This window comes from Cebus imitator, unplaced genomic scaffold, assembly GCF_001604975.1.
Source record: "Cebus imitator isolate Cc_AM_T3 unplaced genomic scaffold, Cebus_imitator-1.0 Scaffold2, whole genome shotgun sequence".
Taxonomy (NCBI): domain Eukaryota; kingdom Metazoa; phylum Chordata; class Mammalia; order Primates; family Cebidae; genus Cebus; species Cebus imitator.
Genome location: NW_016107317.1, coordinates 9011610 through 9028272, shown reverse-complemented (window position 1 = coordinate 9028272; position 16663 = coordinate 9011610). Strand labels below are relative to the sequence as shown.

General features: G+C 42.2%; 1 protein-coding gene and 1 long non-coding RNA gene across 2 annotated transcripts; one reads left to right on the top strand and one right to left on the bottom strand.

The window, feature by feature from the left end:
* Positions 1-11413: 11413 nt before the first annotated feature.
* On the top strand, positions 11414-12802 carry LOC119471265. The gene is made up of 2 exons (XR_005200305.1): positions 11414-11582; positions 11613-12802. It is a non-coding gene; the product is annotated as an uncharacterized LOC119471265 (long non-coding RNA).
* A 1-nt stretch (position 12803) lies between these two features.
* On the bottom strand, positions 12804-14016 carry LOC108304778 (olfactory receptor 10AD1). The gene is given in 2 exon segments (XM_017529080.2): positions 12804-13587; positions 13590-14016. Coding segments are annotated over 2 exon segments (921 nt in total). The 3' UTR covers positions 12804-13093.
* Positions 14017-16663: the final 2647 nt, after the last annotated feature.

The window sequence follows — 16663 nt, the reverse complement described above, 5'->3', positions numbered from 1 at the left end:
GTGATCCACCCGCCTCGGCCTCCCACAGTGCTGGGATTACAGGCTTGAGCCACCGCGCCCGGCCTCATTGTTTTAACTTTATTTTTAAAAAGTAAGAATTAGGCTGGGTGTGGTGGGCTCACACCTGTAATCCCAGCACTCTGGGAGGCTGAGGTGGGCGGTGAGGTTAGGAGATAGAGACCAGCTTGTCCAATGTGGTGAAACCCCATCTCTACTAAAAAAACAAAAATTAGCCAGGCAAAGTGGCAGGCACCTGTAATTCCAGCTACTCCAGAGGCTGAGACAGGAGAATCGCTGGAACCCAGGAGGCAGATGCTGCAATGAGCCGAGATTGTGCCACTTCACTCCAGCGTGGGCAACAGAGCAAGACTCCATCTAAAAAATAAAAAAGCAAGGATTAAGTAAAAAAAAAGGTAAGAATCACTGAGATAAAGAGTAATGAGACTTTTTAACTTGAGAAATACCCAAGGGGAAATGACTTTTCCTGAACCTGGTATTCTTGGCACCCTTTCCTCCAGAGTTTTCCACACTGAATTGAAATTTTCACATAAATCTGATTAGTCACCATCGATTCAACACATTCAAATTCTGTTGACACCCATGATGTGCTAAAAATCCTCTCCCTCAATACTTCGAAGTCTGCTAGTACTTGAAGTTTTCTGGAGCACTGCCGATGTTGTGGAGGCGAGGAAATGGCCCCTGCCGTGACTTCATACTGTTTTATGTCTGGGGCCAACACATGCTGTGCTGTGGTAACCCATCACAACTCTTTCAGTTTCTGGCACTGCCATCTCACACTGGTTTAAGGGGCCTTTCTCAGGGGTTAGCTTCTATTCTCAAGATGAAAACACATATAGCTTCAAAGAAATAAGGTACAGTTTTATCCTGGTATGGCTAAAATTTGCTCTTAGAGAAATCGTTATTTCCCTAAGAGATGTAAACTGGCCTCCAATATGAACACGCAGTTTTACATGACCTTGGGATCACCATAAATGATAGTCTCTGCTTGATATGTATGATCAAATGGCTCACTAGAAGTTTTCCCAGAACTAAGGAATAGTCCTTTCCCAAATATATTTAGGTGTATAATTCTTGCAAGACATAAAATTGCTTGCATTTTTGAAAAGGCAGGTTTTCAAAAGTATCTTCCTCATTTATATGCTTTGAAGAAGAACTTCAGCCGGGATACCTTGCTACAGTAAGACATGTTTTTGAATAAAAGACAAGAAAAAAGGACATGTTCCAGCTACCATTTTCCCCTCACATTTAGACTGTCTCCAGAAAGTGAATTTTCTTTCTGCTTGGAAGCACTGTACTTACAGAAGGAACCCTGCTCTGTAAATAATGCTATAATGGTGCCACCTGTCGGGGGAATAGGGACATTACAAGGGGAGCTTCAAAGGGAATTTATGGCTTTGACTTCAGCAAGCATCATCAAATAACTGCCTGCTAAAGGCCTGGTTCTCTGCCAAATGGTAGGTGGCCAGGAGAGAAGGGAAAGTAAGTAAATAGAATGTATTTGAAGAATGTAAAAAACAACTGCAATAAACTCCTAACTGGTCTCCCCTGGCCTTGCTCATATACCTTTCAGCTGAAGGTTAATCTTCCTAAACCAGAGTTCTGAACATTCATTCTTCTCAGAAATCTGTGTGTCCCCAGGACTTCCTAAGTAAGGTTTAAAACCCAGTGGGCATGGGGAGCTAAGGTCCTCCCTAATTAGAGCCCAGAATATTTTTTTAACCTATGTATTTCATTTCCCAACTACATCTTCTAGATACCATCCCACCATGTGAGAAGCCCAAATCATCCAAGCCAAAGCTGGAAATGATTTCCAAGGGTATCCCTGGTTCCTTAATCCCTGAGTGAGTCATCTAAATGTGTACCCTCTGGCCTCAATTCCCTATCTCTCAGTCATTCTTTCCAAGTGCAGTCAGATACAAAGCTCTTCCAGGAAAAGGACTTCTGCAGCCTGGGTCACCTGCACCAGCCTCTCAGAGGTGTCCCCAACCCTCTGTTTGCCCATTTTCTCTTTCCTCATTCTGCCTGTGAATGGGAAATCTCCAGAAATAGCATGTGAAACTTTTTGACTATGAATTTGTGCTTTTATTTCAAGGAATAGTGTTCATAATTTTCATCAAATTCTGAAGGAAGTCTGTAAAGTCAGAAAGGGTAACTAACTCTAGTCAAAATGTGCTACTCACCATTTCCCAGAAATACCCCTCATTTTCCTGCATCTGGTTCTCTGGTCATTCCCTTTATTTTTCTGCTCCATCATGTCTCTGCTAGTTAGGGTCATACTGGTTCTCCAAAGCCCTTCTCTAACGCTACCTCCCTCATGGAGCCTTTCCTGATGTGATCTCTTCCTCCTTAAAATGTCCAAATCTTTTTCTTTGTACCTATTTGGTGGATGGTAACTATATTTTGCCTTACTTCTATTATTCTTCACGTGCTTTTACGTTCTCTCTTCCAAATTATCGGTTATCTTGAGAACTGGAACTGCTTTCTCATTTTTATAGTCTCTGAAGTATCTATTTTATTGACTTTAAGGCACCATTGATTGTATGGCATTCTATTTTACATACATTTAAGAAAGGAAAAAATATTGTCAAATTAACCCTATGCTTTCTTATCACTTATATTTTAAAGTTTCATTCTGATTTAATTTTTAGAGTTGTTTAGAAATAGAACTTAAAAATCACCACTATGCACTGAAATAACTGAGTCATTATTGTATTATTTAATTTTTTCACATTGAGTCTGACACTGCTGAATCACTTTTTGACTCAGAATTGTTGATGTCTGTATTTTCCCATGAATTTCTATTCTCTGGGCCATTTTGAGTATTAGTGAAGCGGCATTTCTCATAAAGAAAAAAACAGTCCTCTACTATTGTCTATGGGAATTTATTCCAGGCTACAACACCTAGTATGCAAGCTTCAATGCCGGCACATTTTTTGATCTTGCTGGAACATGTTCAGGGAAGGTGTTAAGACAACAACTAGGATGAATATTCCTTCAAATGGTCATTAAATGGCTGATTAACTGAAACATCAAGGGATTATAGATTTGCAGTCATGCCACTTAGAATAACAACTAGGATCAGGCATGTGTAGGCAAAGACAACTATGTTGTGACTGCTGTTTGGCCAACAGCAATTGAAAGCTGCCATCAATTATAAGACACATTCCATTTCAGAGATGTTACAATGTGGGGTGTGGGCAAGTCTGTCTGGAATTAGTAGTAAAGGACTTTTCTAATAATTGGCAGAAAATATGTGGAGTTGAATCTTAAGCATATAAAATCTAAACAATGACAAGATTTTAGAGCCAGGAATTAAGAAAACACATGTTATCATCTCTTAGAATGTTAGAAAATGTAGGCCGGGCTTGGTGGCTCACGCCTGTAATCCTAGCACTTTGGGAGGCCGAGGCGGGTGGATCACAAGGTCAAGAGATCGAGACCATCCTGGCCAACATGGTGAAACCCCATCTCCACTAAAAATGCAAAAATTAGCTGGGCATGGTGGCGCATGCCTGTAGTCCCAGCTTCTTGGGAGGCTGAGGCAGGAGAATCGCTTGAACCTGGGAGGTGGAGGCTGCAGTGAGCCAAGGTCGCACCACTGCATTCCAGCCTGGGTGACAGAACAAGACTCCGTCTTAAAAAAAAAAAAATCTTAGAAAATATTATTGATGAAAGAAACTTTAAAGCATGCAGTTTTTATGGCTTAAGTAGCAGACAGAGCTGGAAGGCAAAACAGGTTTCCAGAAATTAAGGGTCCCATTTTTATACTAGATCCTGGATTCTAAAAAGAGGGAATCAGCTCATCCCCAATCCCTTGCATCCATACCCCTGAGTCCATGCAGGCTGTCTCAGTTTGATTCCTTATCAACTCTAGGACTCATAAATCAGTCATTTCATTGGTTTCAAGAAGAACTATTATATAATCCTGCTGTCATTTAAAACATTTTACTGCAGACTAAATAGGAAAATGGGGGTGGGTGGGGAAAGGATCATGGGGAAAGTCCCATGAAGAAGTTTATGCCTTTCACAGGCTCTTCCACCCAGTCCTTCCTTCCATTCTTTCTGCTCCTGCCTTCTTGCTCAGCATTACAAGCACATTCTCATATTTTGAGAAAAATAGTTTATTTCACATGTAGCCCCCCTGGGTAGGGGAAATTTATCTTATTTTTTACCCCAAGTACTTTACTAAAAAGTACAGCCTCCTTCTAAGAGAATTGTTGGTGAGCAAATATTAATTATGTCATTGTACATAACTAAAGAAATGGGTGATGTGCCCAAGGTTACACAGTTAATGACTGTTAGGAACAGAAGCCTGTTCACCTGTACTATAGAACAATTTTTTTCTCATTAAATGGTACTACACCTTAATCTGCTATAAATGGTTACAATATGCTAAGGAAAGCTTATTATAATTTGAATCCAGCTTTGAGAATAAAAAGTCAAAATATTTTTTATAGCAGGTGAATAATTCTTAGCAGCATGATGGAAAAATACATCCAAAAAGAGAACCAAGACTGAGTGACTCTGTCAGCAAGTGTTTACCAACTGCCTGCTATGTGTCATCAAAGGCCGCAGGCACTGCAGCAGACTCCAGGAAGTCATGGTCCCTGCCTTTAAGAAGCTCACAGTCTAATTATGAGGGAATAATTGAATTGGGATGAAGTGTTCTTGAATCAGGACAGAGTGTTTCTCGGAAGATCAAAGGGAAAATCTGTTTTCTATGAGCACTGTCCACTAAATTAAAAGCACTTCAATTTTCATGGGAATGGCGTGTGTGGGGGAGGGGCAGGTGTGTATGCAGGTGGGACAAGGTAAATGGAGAAGAAAGTTAAAAAAATGTGTGATGTTGAGTTGTGGGCTTGTAAAAATAAATTTTTTTTTTAAAAAGGAAGTTAAAAAAATGCTCAGAAAAGCCATAACATTTTATGCTACAGAGGACATCAAATATGATACTGGAAGAAAAGCAGTAGCAGAGGCAGCATTCTAGTAATTTTCTGGAAAAAGTAAGTAGAATGGAGTTGGCAAGACAAAACAAAAAACCTACGCATGCCCCCCCACACCAATGCACAAAATACAGGTAATATAAAAATAGAATTTTAGATTTTATATGAGAAAAATAAAATCTCATAAACACGGTAGGATGGGATTCACCTGGCAGTGAAAAAAGGTAGAGTTCATTGTTCCACAGAAACCGAACTAAGTTCTAATGTGCAGCTGGAAAAGGGTTGCTGGTTATGGGTCACACATCATGTATTTACAGGAAACCTCCTTCTGCGTTAGAAGCAGCTTCTTTGCTGTAATCTACAGAAAGTTAGACCTTGCCCCTGGCATTTGTAAAATTCAGAAAGGAAAGAGGGAAGAAAAGGGGGCTGATAAAGGATGAAGGAAGGAAAGAGACAAAAGAAAATAAGTGTAAGGAATGAAATAAAACCAAAGAAAATGACAGAAGGAAAGTCAGAGTAGCCCTTGTGTGGGCCTTTTACATTCCTGAGCATGGAAACAAGAAAGGAATCGTTTAGGTAAAGATAAAGGAGAGGAAAGAAATCATGTCATTTTTAAAATGTGCCAAAGGCTAACAAAACAGATACATACACTGGATTATAGATCCCAGGACCAAATAATGAAACCGGCACAAAACCAAGTTCCAGAATCCGAAGATATGTTGTTTAATGTAAATTTCATTCCTCAGAAGGAAGAGGTGACACAGTATAGATTACTATTCTGGATCTCTAATTCTGACCCACAAAGATGGAACTGATTAGTGAAATGGAAGCGAAGAAAAATCTTTGAGAGAAAGTAACCATATCACTGAGTTTCTGGTAGCCAAGAACATAAGGTGAAATATCTGTCTAGGGTTCTAAAAAACTTGACTTCGAATCAAGGCTATGATTTTCATAGCTTGAGACTGTATGGGGGAAAACATTCAAAGAAGATTAAATTCAGTCAGAACAGTTACTTTGGAGTTCACTGAAGAGGAGTGAATGGAATGCCTAGAGAGACCTTGCCAGTGATTTCAGATTTAGAGACAGCTGGCAGAGAGTAAGTGCAACTAAGAAAGTGGTACCCATATTTCAACATTTTAAAAGCTCAAGCCATAATGCAAAAAAGGGGGAGTTTCATTATTAAAAAATTAAGGATTTCTGTTCCGTAAAGGGGATTATTAACAAAGTTAACAGGACAATGGCAGAATGGAGAAAATATTTGCTTTGTCTAAAACTGACAAGGGTGTAATATCACCCTAAATATATGAGGAATTCCTGCAAATGAATAGGAAAAAGCAACTCAACATAAAAAAAAAAAAAAAAAAAAAAAAAAAAAAAAAAAAAAAAAGGCCGGGCACGGTGGCTCACTCCTGTAATCCCAGCACTTTGGGAGGCCGAGGCAGGTGGATCACCTGAGGTTAGGAGTTCAAGACCAACCTGACCAACATGGAGAAACCCCATCTGTACTAAAAATACAAAATTAGCCAGGCATAGTGGTGGACACCTATTATCTCAGCTACCCGGAAGGCTGAGGCAGGAGAATTGCTTGAACCCAGGAGGTAGAGGTTGCAGTGAGCCAAGATTGTGCCATTGCACTCCAGCCTGGGCAACAAGAGCAAAACTCTGTCTCAAAAAAAAAAAAAAAAAGGAGCAAAAAATACGAATAAGCAACTAATTGTGGAGGAGAAAGCTAATAAGTATATGGAAATTTGATCAAAACATTAGTAATCAAATGCAAATTAAACCAATAATGAGATATCACTTTATTTCTATCAAACCAGTGAATAGAAATCTAGAAAACTGCAAGTGTTGGCTGGGTGCAGTGGCTCATGCCTGTAATCCCAGTACTTCGGGAAGCCAAAGCGGGGGAACTGCTTGACCCCAGGAGTTTGAGACGAGCCTAGGCAACATAGTGAGATCCCACCTCTACAAAAAATTTAAAAATTAGCTGCGCATGGTGGCATGAACCTATAGTCCCATCTACTCAGGAGGCTGAAGCAGGAGGATCGCTTGAGCCCAGGAGGCTGCCGTGAGCCATAACTATGCCACTGCACCCCAGCCTGGACAACAGAGTGAGACTCTGTCAAAAAAAAAAAAAAAAATTGCAAGTGTTGTCCGATGTGGAAATACAGAATCCTGCACTGCTGCAAGATTGGTTTGACCACTTTTGGAAAGCGATATGGCATTACTTGGACACATTAAACAGATTTATATCCAGCAGCCCAGCAGCAATTCCTCCCCTAAGTAACATAAAACAAATTCTTACAAGTTTACAAGGGGACCAATACAAGGATTTTCAACTCACGGCTATTTGTAGTAGTATAGAGTTGGAAGCAGCATGGGAGCTCATCAGTGGAAGAGTGGGCAGATGCATACCGTGTACTATTAGGCATCAATGTGAAGTAATAGATTAAATATTAACATCTGGCAATGTGGATGGAGCTAAAAAACAGTGCTTAGGTTAAAAAATATGTATGTAATGAGACAAATATCTCAGTAGCTTTGGAGTACACTTAAAAATCCATGCCCACAAAATAATAACTATGTTTAGAAAACACATAGTTTCTAAACATAACTATGTTTAGAAAACACTTATACACTTGCACATAGTAAATGGAAATATGCACATTAAGCAAATTAGAAAATTGCCTATTGTAGGGAGAAAATGGGATTTGAAGGTTATAAACAAATAATAAATAAATGAAACGAGAGGGACTTTCTGTCAGGGTCTGATGATAGTATGCCACGAACTGAGCAGTATGACTAATTCAATCCTTTCAAGGACAAACAAAACTTCAAAACATAGCAAAACAAAACAAAACAAAGAAACCATAAATCATAACACCTGAAAGATGAAGCTGGAATGAGAAAAAATCTTGCAAAAAAGAAAACTGACCACAAAATGGGCTTGTTATTTTGAACTTGTACAAAAAACAGGTTAAGTCTGATGCTCTGGGCACATGGATACTGTTAACAGAAGAGGGGAGAAACATTTCTGGAGGTGCTAATTGAAGCGCTTGAAATACTTTGTTATATAATCCTCGTATCCACACTGAAGCATAGTTGTCCTAGTTAAGACTCTTCAGCTAAGAATCTTCGGTTGCAAGAAACCAGTCCATTTCTGACAGCTTTAAGCCAAACAACAACAAAAGGCATTTGTTATATGGTTGTAAGGTTATTTCACAGAACCCAAGAGTAAGAATGCAGCTGGGTCTTCAAGTAAGACCCAAACGAAGTGCTCCCAGAGGCTCTAAATATATTTCTCATCTCCTAAATAAACCATATTTCTATATGTTAAACAATATTTCAGAGGAGGTCACTAACTAATGATAGTTGCCTCAGGGACTTCCCTGAGGGTTCAGGGCTCTGGACATTCCCCCTCCACTCCTATCAGAACAGCTTTGTTTTTATTTGGTTAATACATCAGGATTCTGCCTAAGAGTTCATTGAGGAAATAGCACTACAGCATCTCCTCTGGCCAGATACTGTGCGAAGAATTACAAAATAAATCACAGACGAGTGGAGAAGATAGAAAAGTAAATACGCTGTAGAACAATAAGGGAATACAGTGATAGAAAAACGCACAGATTATTAAGGGAACTCAAAGAAAGTCTAGTAAATCCAGAAAGAGGCAGGGCTTATGGGAGTACCTGGAAAGGGGAGGTAAGGCAGCTCAAAGGACACTGTTGTTCAATGGAGGGAAGAGGATTCAACACTTATACAATGCGCTAAAAGTGGGGGCTATCACTGCGAAAGAACTAGGCTTAGGATTCGTGGTCAAAGCTGGGAGCTGTGGAGGCTGGATGTGATTGGCAGAGTCCTCTGCTCAGGTCTGCGTCAAGCCTTGCTTCTCTCTCATCCCATCCTGCGCCAATGGGGCGCAGCATCTCAACCATGCCACTTGGCTAGGAGGCGATCCTAAGCCTCAAGGTCCTCATCTCCCGCCGGAGGGACTGAGCAGCCACACTGGTGTCCCAGAATAGATCGCGTTCCCCACAGGTTGTTAGGTTACCGCAATTCCGCACGGGCGATGCGGCCAAGGAGAAGGCGCTCATTGGCTGCCACCGCCCCGGTCTGAGAGGCCGAGGAAGGCTGTCACAGGCTGTCAGCGCAGGCCACGCCTATCTCCTCTCCCCATTCTAATTAGGTCAGGGGCCCCACAGCCTCCTGGGTAGTTGGGGCGTGCGTCGCGTAGCCGGCCCTGGAAACATGGCGTCAGCTTCGGCTTTTGGTGTGAGGGAGCCAAGGGCCCAGCCACACCCTGCGGACGGCCATTCCTGGGTACCCTTCCTACATTTTCGGCCTTTGGGCTGAGCCTTGGTAACCCCAGAGCTTGGTTGCATGCCCACCGGCGACAAGTGGCTTTGCATTGGGACATGAAAGGGGACTGGAAAGTGCCGTGCAGTTTCAGGGTGATTTCTGGTTATTACATATTCACGAGTTTTCGTAGAGTGTGGGGGCGATTTGTGTCCTGCAGAGGCCAGAAACCAGGGCCGAAGCTACCGCAGGAGAGACGCGGCCAGGGCTGTGGCTTCTTGTGCGAGCTCCGTTCGCGTCCGTTCCTGCCTGGCGCCAGGCCCTTTGGGAGCCCAGGGCCTTGAATGAGACAGTGCTCGCCCTTGAAAAAGCAGTTCTAGGTCACTCAGCTTGCTTTTCCAGCATTCCGGGCCCCAGCTCACCTTCTGCCATCCATGTTGACAGCACCAGTTCTACAACGAAGCAGGCGATTCCTCTTGCCTGGAATTTCACTCGTCCCCGGTATCGAACCTCCACCCCAATTTTCTACCTTACAACTCTTGCGCATTTTTAACGGCTCAGCCAATATTACCTGCTTGGAATAAAGCCTGCCCCGTTCTGGACCTCCTTAGGAGTGCAGGCCCTGGAACAGGTGCTATGCCATTTTATTATTATTATTATTATTATTTTTTAGAGATGAGGTCTGGTTATGTCGCCCAGGCTAGAGTGCAGTGGTGGGATCATAGCTTACTGCAGGCTGGAGTCAAGCAGTCCTCTCGCCTCAGCCTGCCGAGTATATGGGATTATAGGTGCAGGCCTCTATGCCATTGTAAATGCTGTGGATTTTGAGTATTTGACCTCTATGAGTCTCCGTTTTTGCATCTTAACATTGAGATAATACTAGTACGTCATAAGGTTATGTGAGGATTAAATGGAAAGCTCTTACAATGTACTGTAAGTGGTTAATAAGTATGAGCTGCTGTTATATGTGCTTCCAAAGTACTTCGTGTAGGCCTTTTATAACACTTGCCCTTTCTATTACCATTATTTGTTCTTGTTTGCCCTACTAGACTGAGATTCTCAAAAGCTGGAACTGTCTTGTTTGTAATCTCAGCGTCTAGCAGTGCTGGGCAAATGTAAAGTTAAGAAGTGATTTCCTAGAAAACTTTTTAAAAAGCGGTCTTTCTTCTCCTTTCCCTTTCTTCCGTTCCTTCACCTTTTCCTCTTTGAGGTAGGAATTTTCAAACCTAGAGAAGAAGCTGAGACCCTAGGGGGAAAGATAGGCACTCATTTTGTTGTTGTTCTCCATGGTGACCAAAAGAGCCTTAACATTCACCTCAGCCTGACAGCTTTAGACAGATTTCTTCTGGAAGTTAGGCCCTTCACCTCCCCTTTCTTCCAGTGTTTACTTTAGGAAACTTGTGATTGCAAATTCTCTGCTTCTTTGAAAAGTATATAAATCTCCTTAGAAGCTTATTGCCAGTTTTACGACCCAAGAATGTCTTTCTCAAGGACCTGGGATCCATCCCTTTGAAATGTAATCATCAAGGAAGATATAGCACCCCTATCTCTCAGTCTCTGTGGGAGGGTAGGAGCCTAACCTCCTGTGGGTGCCTTGTTCAGAATTGTAAAACTGCAGCTTGTTTTGAAGATAAAAGAAAGTTTCTTTTTCCTTTGTAATTATCAAACACAAATGTCATGTGATTTCCCCTACAGCAGCTCTTAAAAACTCCCCAAGAGGAAACTCTTGTATCAGTAGAGTTGAGTTTAATCTCGTAATTGTCTTAAAATCTTCCTTGCCTGTTTAACTTTGATGCAAATTTTGACAATGGAAATTTTAGGTTCTGCATTTTTTGTTTCTTCTCAATTATAGTGGTTTCTCCTTTCTCCTTGTTAAGAAGAGCATCTCACATTCTCTGATTTCTGGAGAAATCAATCAATTTGGACTCCAAAGATTGGAGTTTTGTGGAGTGAAATTACTGTTTTTGTTTTGTTTTGAGATGGAGTCTCACTCTCACCCAGGCTGGAGTGCAGTGTCGCGATCTCAGCTCCCTCCAGCCCTCGCCTCCCAGGTTCAAATGATCCTCCTGCCTCAGCCTCTCAAATAGCTGGGATTTTAAGCATGGGCCACCACACCCAGCTAATTTTTGTATTTTTAGTAGGGATGGGGTTTCACTATGTTGATCAGGCTGGTCTTAATCTCCTGGCCTCAAGTAATCCACCCGCCTTGGCATCCCACAGCCCTGGAATTACAGGCGTGAGCCACTGTGCCCCTCCAGAAGCTACTGTTTTAAAGTCATCATTGCAAAGGGTAGTGTGTGATGTGCAGGAGTGGAAAGGGCAGTACATCTGTTTGAGAGCATCCCAACTGAGGTCCATTCATGTTATGGAAGTGCATGGGGAAATAAAGAACAGGCCTACCCCCTTGTTTATTTATTACGAAGGGGTATGAGAAAAATGCAATTTTCAAAGAAAGAGAACTGGTGAGAATGTAGTACCTTCTCAAAGAAAGCTAGGTTTGGTTAAAGTGAGAAGCTAGAGGAAGCCACGGAGGAAGGGTTACAAATTGAAAGACTTCTGCAATGGTGGAGGTAGTATGGAGAAGGGTTTCTTAAAATACAGGGATCTGTTTAAGATGAGGGGGTAAGGTAGAGTAGGATTGAGATAGAATAAAATGAAAGATGGAAGAGAAAAAAGAAGGCAGTAGAGGGAGAGGGGAGTTAATTTGGGTTATGGATAACAGAAGGAAATTGGTAGCCTGAGAAGCTTGGTAGAGGCACTTGCCACTTGCATGGGAAGGGAAATATCAGGCAGATGATCTTGTTGCTAAAGGAAGCTAGAGGATTTAGGAAAAGGGATTTGGCACACTGGCCTCTGTCACCCAACCCTCCCCAATAACACACAACACAGACAAATTGAGTGCACTGTTGACATTTAGTATCACCACAGATTCTCCCCCTATGACTGGTAGAAGCTAAGAAGATGAAATTCAGGCTATTGACCTTTCTTTTTCTTTTCTCTGAGTTTTCTTATGTCAATGCTGGTCCCTAGTTAGTTTCTTCCCTCCTTCCCTCCCTCCCTCCCTTCCTCCACCCCCACCCCTTTATTTTTATGAGACAGGGTCTTGCTGTGTTGCTCAGGCTAGAGTGCAGCAGTTCTATCATGGCTCATGCAGTCTTGACCTCCCAGGTTCAAGCAATCCTCCCACCTCAGCCTCCTCAGTAGCTGGGACTATAGGCATGTGCCACCACACCCAGTTAATTTTTAAAATTTTTTGTAGAGATGGGTTTCCTTATGTTGCCCAGGCAGGTCTCAGACTCCCTCCTCGGCCTCCCAAATACTGAAATTACAGTCATGGGCCACTGTGCCCAGGCTTTTTTTTTTTTTTTTTTAAGAATTGGATAGATGAGGATAGACCCAGGAAATGAGAGTGGAATTTGAAAAAGAAAAACAGAGTAAAATGAAAAGTTAAAAATAAAAAAGTTTACTCCTAAATATTTGTACGAAACTCAGGCTGGGGGAATAGAATGTAATGGTACATACAAATAAAACGGAGTGAAGTGCACTTATTTATTGTATCCTGTTGTGAGAACTTAGGAAAAGAAACTAAGGAAAATCTGAAATTCTCCTGAGGAAGGTCCAAGAAAAAACAATGCTGGAAGTGAAGTCAGAGAGATGACATCAGGATATTAGACATCAGGAGGAAATTTCTATTCTGATTCTAGTGCCAAGGAAGCTGTGAATGCTCTTTCCTGGAGCTTTTCAGCATTGAGAGTTATTCATCTGCCAGGGCTGGGGAAGGGGTAACTTTCCCACACCCCAGGTAAAGGAGCTGTCCTTTCAGGGCCTTCCTGCTAGACAGACTGTGCCTGGGCCAGCCTGGTTCTCCCAAGTGCCCTCACCATGGCCTCCTTCATCTCCTTGTTGTGGAAACTGTACATGATGGGATTGCACATGAGGGTGATGATGGTGTACAGGAGGGAGAAAGGCTTGTCTTTGTCAGGCCTATGTGTGCTGTGGGGGTTCATGTAAGAGAACATAGTTGAGGTGTAGAGAAAGATGACCACAGTCAGGTGAGAGTCACAAGTAGAGAAAGTCTTCCCCCAACCTGAGGAGGAGGCTGTGCTGAGGATGGTGGCCAGGATGCACACATAGGAAGTGACAGTGAGGACCATGGGGCTGAGCAGCACCACGAGACTAAACTGAGAGTCCCCACAAGAGAGGCTGATCACTATGGGGGCCTCACAAAAGAAGTTTTTTATGTGGTTGTCTCTGCAGAAGGGCTGTCGGAATGATATATGATCAAGAAAGATGCCATTGATCAGCCCAAGGAACCAGGCAGTTCCACAAGCCTGACACAGACCTTCTGGCTTATGATCTGGACGTAGCTAAGTGGGTAGCAGATAGTGACGTAATGGTCATAGGCCGTAAAAGCCAAGAGGATGCACTCAGCTACACCAACGCAGAAGACAAAGTACATCTGGGTCATGCAAGATACAAAGGAGACAGTATGGTTCCTTACCACGAGGTAGATCAACATCTGTGGGATGGTAGTGGTGAGGAAGCAGATATCCAGGAGAGACAGGTGGCCCAAGAAGTACATGGGGCTGTTGAGCTTGGGATCTGTCCAGGTGATGAAGATGATGAAACTATTCATGGCCATGGCGAGACTGTAGAGGGCCAAGAAGATGGCAAAGAGCAATGCACGTGTGGAAGTGGAGCTCTGCTGAAAGCCCATGAGGATAAATTCCGTCACTGTGCTGCTGTTCCTTAGCATCTGGGACCTGCTTGAGTAGGGAAGGTGGGAAAGCATAAGGGTATAGTTGTGGGGTAATAGAAGGTACTCACTTGGTCTCAGAAGCCCAAATATAAAACAGGATAGATGAGTGGTGGTCAACCTTTTGGAACTTAGTAAACTCTAATAATTTGGCAGTGTTATGGGGTGGTAAAAATGCCAGGGTCACCACAGGCTGCACACATAGACTCATAATATCCAAACATAAAGGAAGCACTGGTTATAATGTGCTTTTTTCTGGTTTGATCAGGCATCAAGTGAAGTATTGCACCTGCTCTGGATCCCTCAATATTGAAGGATTAGCCACTAACCACGATGTGTTCAGAAGTGAAACAATAAGATAATTGGGTCTGATACCCATACAAAAGGAGGAAAAGTTTTAGGAATTGAAGAATTGAGTGTGTGAGGGAAAGGGATGGTGGCTATCAGCTTCTAGATCATATTTAGGAAGCGCTTGAGATATTTAAAGGTGTATTTTTCTAGAAGGAAAAAATGCTCAGTCCCTGTGTACCTAATTTAAAATGATGAATGGGTTGAAATTTCAAGGAAAATAAAAACATTGTAATCCTCAGGATTGTTCCTCAGCTAACAGTGATTTGCACTTTTTTGGAGACAGTCATATCAAGCACTTCCCAGTTACCTACTTCTTTCCAGATTCACTCGCCTAGCAGTTGCTGCTCCTACCGCAGCCACCCATGCTATGCATGCTGGAGCTGGGGGCTAAATGGGAGATCATTCATGCGTTTCTAACAGGAGACAGTTTTCCTTCTGGGGTTGGAATTTACTGTTACACACAATTTGGTGGAAAGGATCCAACCATCCCTGTGCGAAAAGGGAAGCTATAATAAGCAGGGCATAAATCTAGCCTTTCTAGAATGGACCATCAGAGAACTTTCAACTGTCCCTTTGTCTCTGGCAGTAAATTTGTTCTTTTTCCATTTTCAAAGAATGAGCAGTTACAATTCTTATGCTTCAACTTTTAGGAAGTTGTTATGATCATATTATCTCTGTCTTGTAATTTTCATCTTTTGGAGTTAGGATGTATCAGATCCCTTCCACTTTCAGATGCTTATACTTTTTTTTTTTTCTTAACTTAAAAAAATTTATACAGACAGGTGCTCACTATGTTGCCCATGCTGGTCTTGAACTTCTGGCTTTAAGTTATTCTCCTGCCTTGGCTTCCCAAAGTGCTGAGATTATATGTATGAGCCACTGAGCCCGGCCTCACCTTCAGATGCTTATAGATGGTAAGTATATTTCTGCTTAACTTTCAGTTCTGCCAACCATTCCTTTTCATTTTTTCCTCTCCTTCTCCATTTTCTACACACTCTCACTCTGCCCTCTATTAGTCTTTTTTCCTTTTTCAATCTACTTCCCATCCTCATTATTCTCCCTCTCCTTTTCCCATTTGTGGTGGTGGTTGCTTGCCATTTATCTTACTCTGATTGAACTCCCCTGTTTTCTCCATGTCTCTCAATCTCTCATTTTCTCTATCTGCATTTAGATGTACCTACCTTATCACTGACACTCCTTGCAGCTCTAGATTCCCTCTAGGTATGATTTGATGTTAGGTCAAAGTAGTGTCTAGGCAGTAGGCCATTCCCATCATCTTTACTTTGGGATGTGTTTCTTGTACCTAGAACTTCTCTTGGAGGCCCAGAAAAGGAAGGGAAGGGCAGAGAGCACTGTTTAAGATGTTTCTTAGAAGGCTGTGCTCAATGGACATGCTGGGGCTTAGGTCACAGTCTGGGCAAATCAAGTCAGTGAGCTATACTCCTGAGAAGCCTGGGGTTTGTCTAAGAAGAAACTGAGGTTTGACCTGAGGAATTACTAGGGCCTACTGGAGGATAAATGCTTACCTGTGATTCATTGCACCTTGTTAGCTACCATTAGAGGTTAATTAATGAAGCATTTGTCTAAATCAATGGGACAATATCATGGAAATTACATCATACCTCATTCTGTTGCTCGGCTGGTAATGATGTTTGTCATTGAATCAAGTAACAAGTAACAGAAAACATCTCATAGTGTTTGAAGAGGAGCTGGTGCAGGTAGGATCATCTGATCTGGCAGGCCACTCTGGAAGAGAAGGTGTGTTTGATGACTTTGTTAGTTATTTGACATCTATACTATTAGAGATGAATGTCTACTTAAATGACATTGATAGGTTTCATATGTATACACTTTATAGTATAGGTGTGAAAACTTACATGCCCCTTGAAGGAGTGAAAGATGTGCCATCCCCAAATGTGCCAGACTGGTATATCGATTATTATTATTATTACTTTGAGATGGAGTCTTGCCCTGTCACCCAGGCTGGAGTCCAGTGGTGCGATCTCGGCTCACTGTGACCTCCGCCTCCCAGGTTCAAGCAATTCTTCTGCCTCAGCCTCCTGAGTAGCTGGTATTACAGGTGCACGCCACCACGCCTGGCTAATTTTTTGTATCTTTAGGAAAGACGGGTTTTACCATGTTGGCCAGGCTGGTCTTGATCTTCTGACCTTGTGATCTGCTCGTCTCAGCCTCCCAAATATTTATTTTGAGTTAAAAACATTGAAAAAGTTGTAGTCTCAGAGCTGACCTATCTCTTACATCGAGCCATAAAGATTCCACTGGGAGTGATACTTCC